This window comes from Colobus angolensis, unplaced genomic scaffold (assembly GCF_000951035.1).
Source record: "Colobus angolensis palliatus isolate OR3802 unplaced genomic scaffold, Cang.pa_1.0 Scaffold6, whole genome shotgun sequence".
NCBI lineage: Eukaryota > Metazoa > Chordata > Mammalia > Primates > Cercopithecidae > Colobus > Colobus angolensis.
In genome coordinates, this window is record NW_012119598.1 from 3,637,534 (window position 1) to 3,638,305 (window position 772).

Genomic DNA, 772 nt, shown 5'->3' on the forward strand with positions numbered 1-772 from the left:
ATGATTTCAGAGAGAAACCTGCACCAGGCTCCCCTGCTCTGTACGCTGGTATTGGAGCAAAACAAGCCCTGCTCATCACCCACGCGGCCACTGGTCACTCCTACAGAATACACTGGGATGCATCCTCGCCACGCGGGGCTTCTGGGCCTCCTTGCCTTCTGCCTCTCATTCCCCCTGGGCTCCTCCTCCTCCGGACTTAGAGAACATTGCACTGGTGAGACACGCTTTCCCATGCAGTCAGGGCCATCTCTTGGGGTTCCAGAGAGCGCTCGCCCTTTAAAATCAGTCCCCAAGGCTCTGCTTCTGTCCTGAAATCACCACTTCACCCTCATCCTGTCCCCGCACAGAAGGACTGTCTGTCTCCACCTTATGCAAGATAGGAGAGCGTCGTCAGGCTCCAGAGCTGCCCCTTCTCTAGCTTCTCTAGCGGCAGCTCACAGGAGGACTCAGGCTCTGCCATTCCTTCAGTGTGACAGTCAGTGGAACGCGCCCCGTGCTTCGAATCCATTTCCGTTTTCCCATTTTGTATTTGCTTAGGCTGTCCTGAAATTGGGCTTTTTTTTTTTTTTTTTTTGAGACGGAGTTTCGCTCTTGTTGCCCAGGCTGGAGTTCCATGGTGGGATCTCGGCTCGCTGCAACCTTTGCCTCCTGGGTTCAAGCAATTCTCCTGCCTCAGCTTCCCAAACAGCAGGGACTACAGGCACACACCACCACGCCCATCTGATTTTTGTATTTTTAGTAGAGATGGGGTTTCACCATGTTGGCCAAACTG

At 53.8% G+C, this 772-nt stretch overlaps 1 protein-coding gene across 1 annotated transcript in view; it reads left to right on the forward strand.

The window, feature by feature from the left end:
* Window positions 1-772, forward strand: part of PSMG4 (proteasome (prosome, macropain) assembly chaperone 4) — a 26,197-nt gene continuing 25,425 nt past the window's right edge. The window contains 1 exon segment of the mRNA XM_011962897.1: window positions 1-214. Within this exon segment, the coding sequence (XP_011818287.1) occupies window positions 1-214 (214 nt within the window).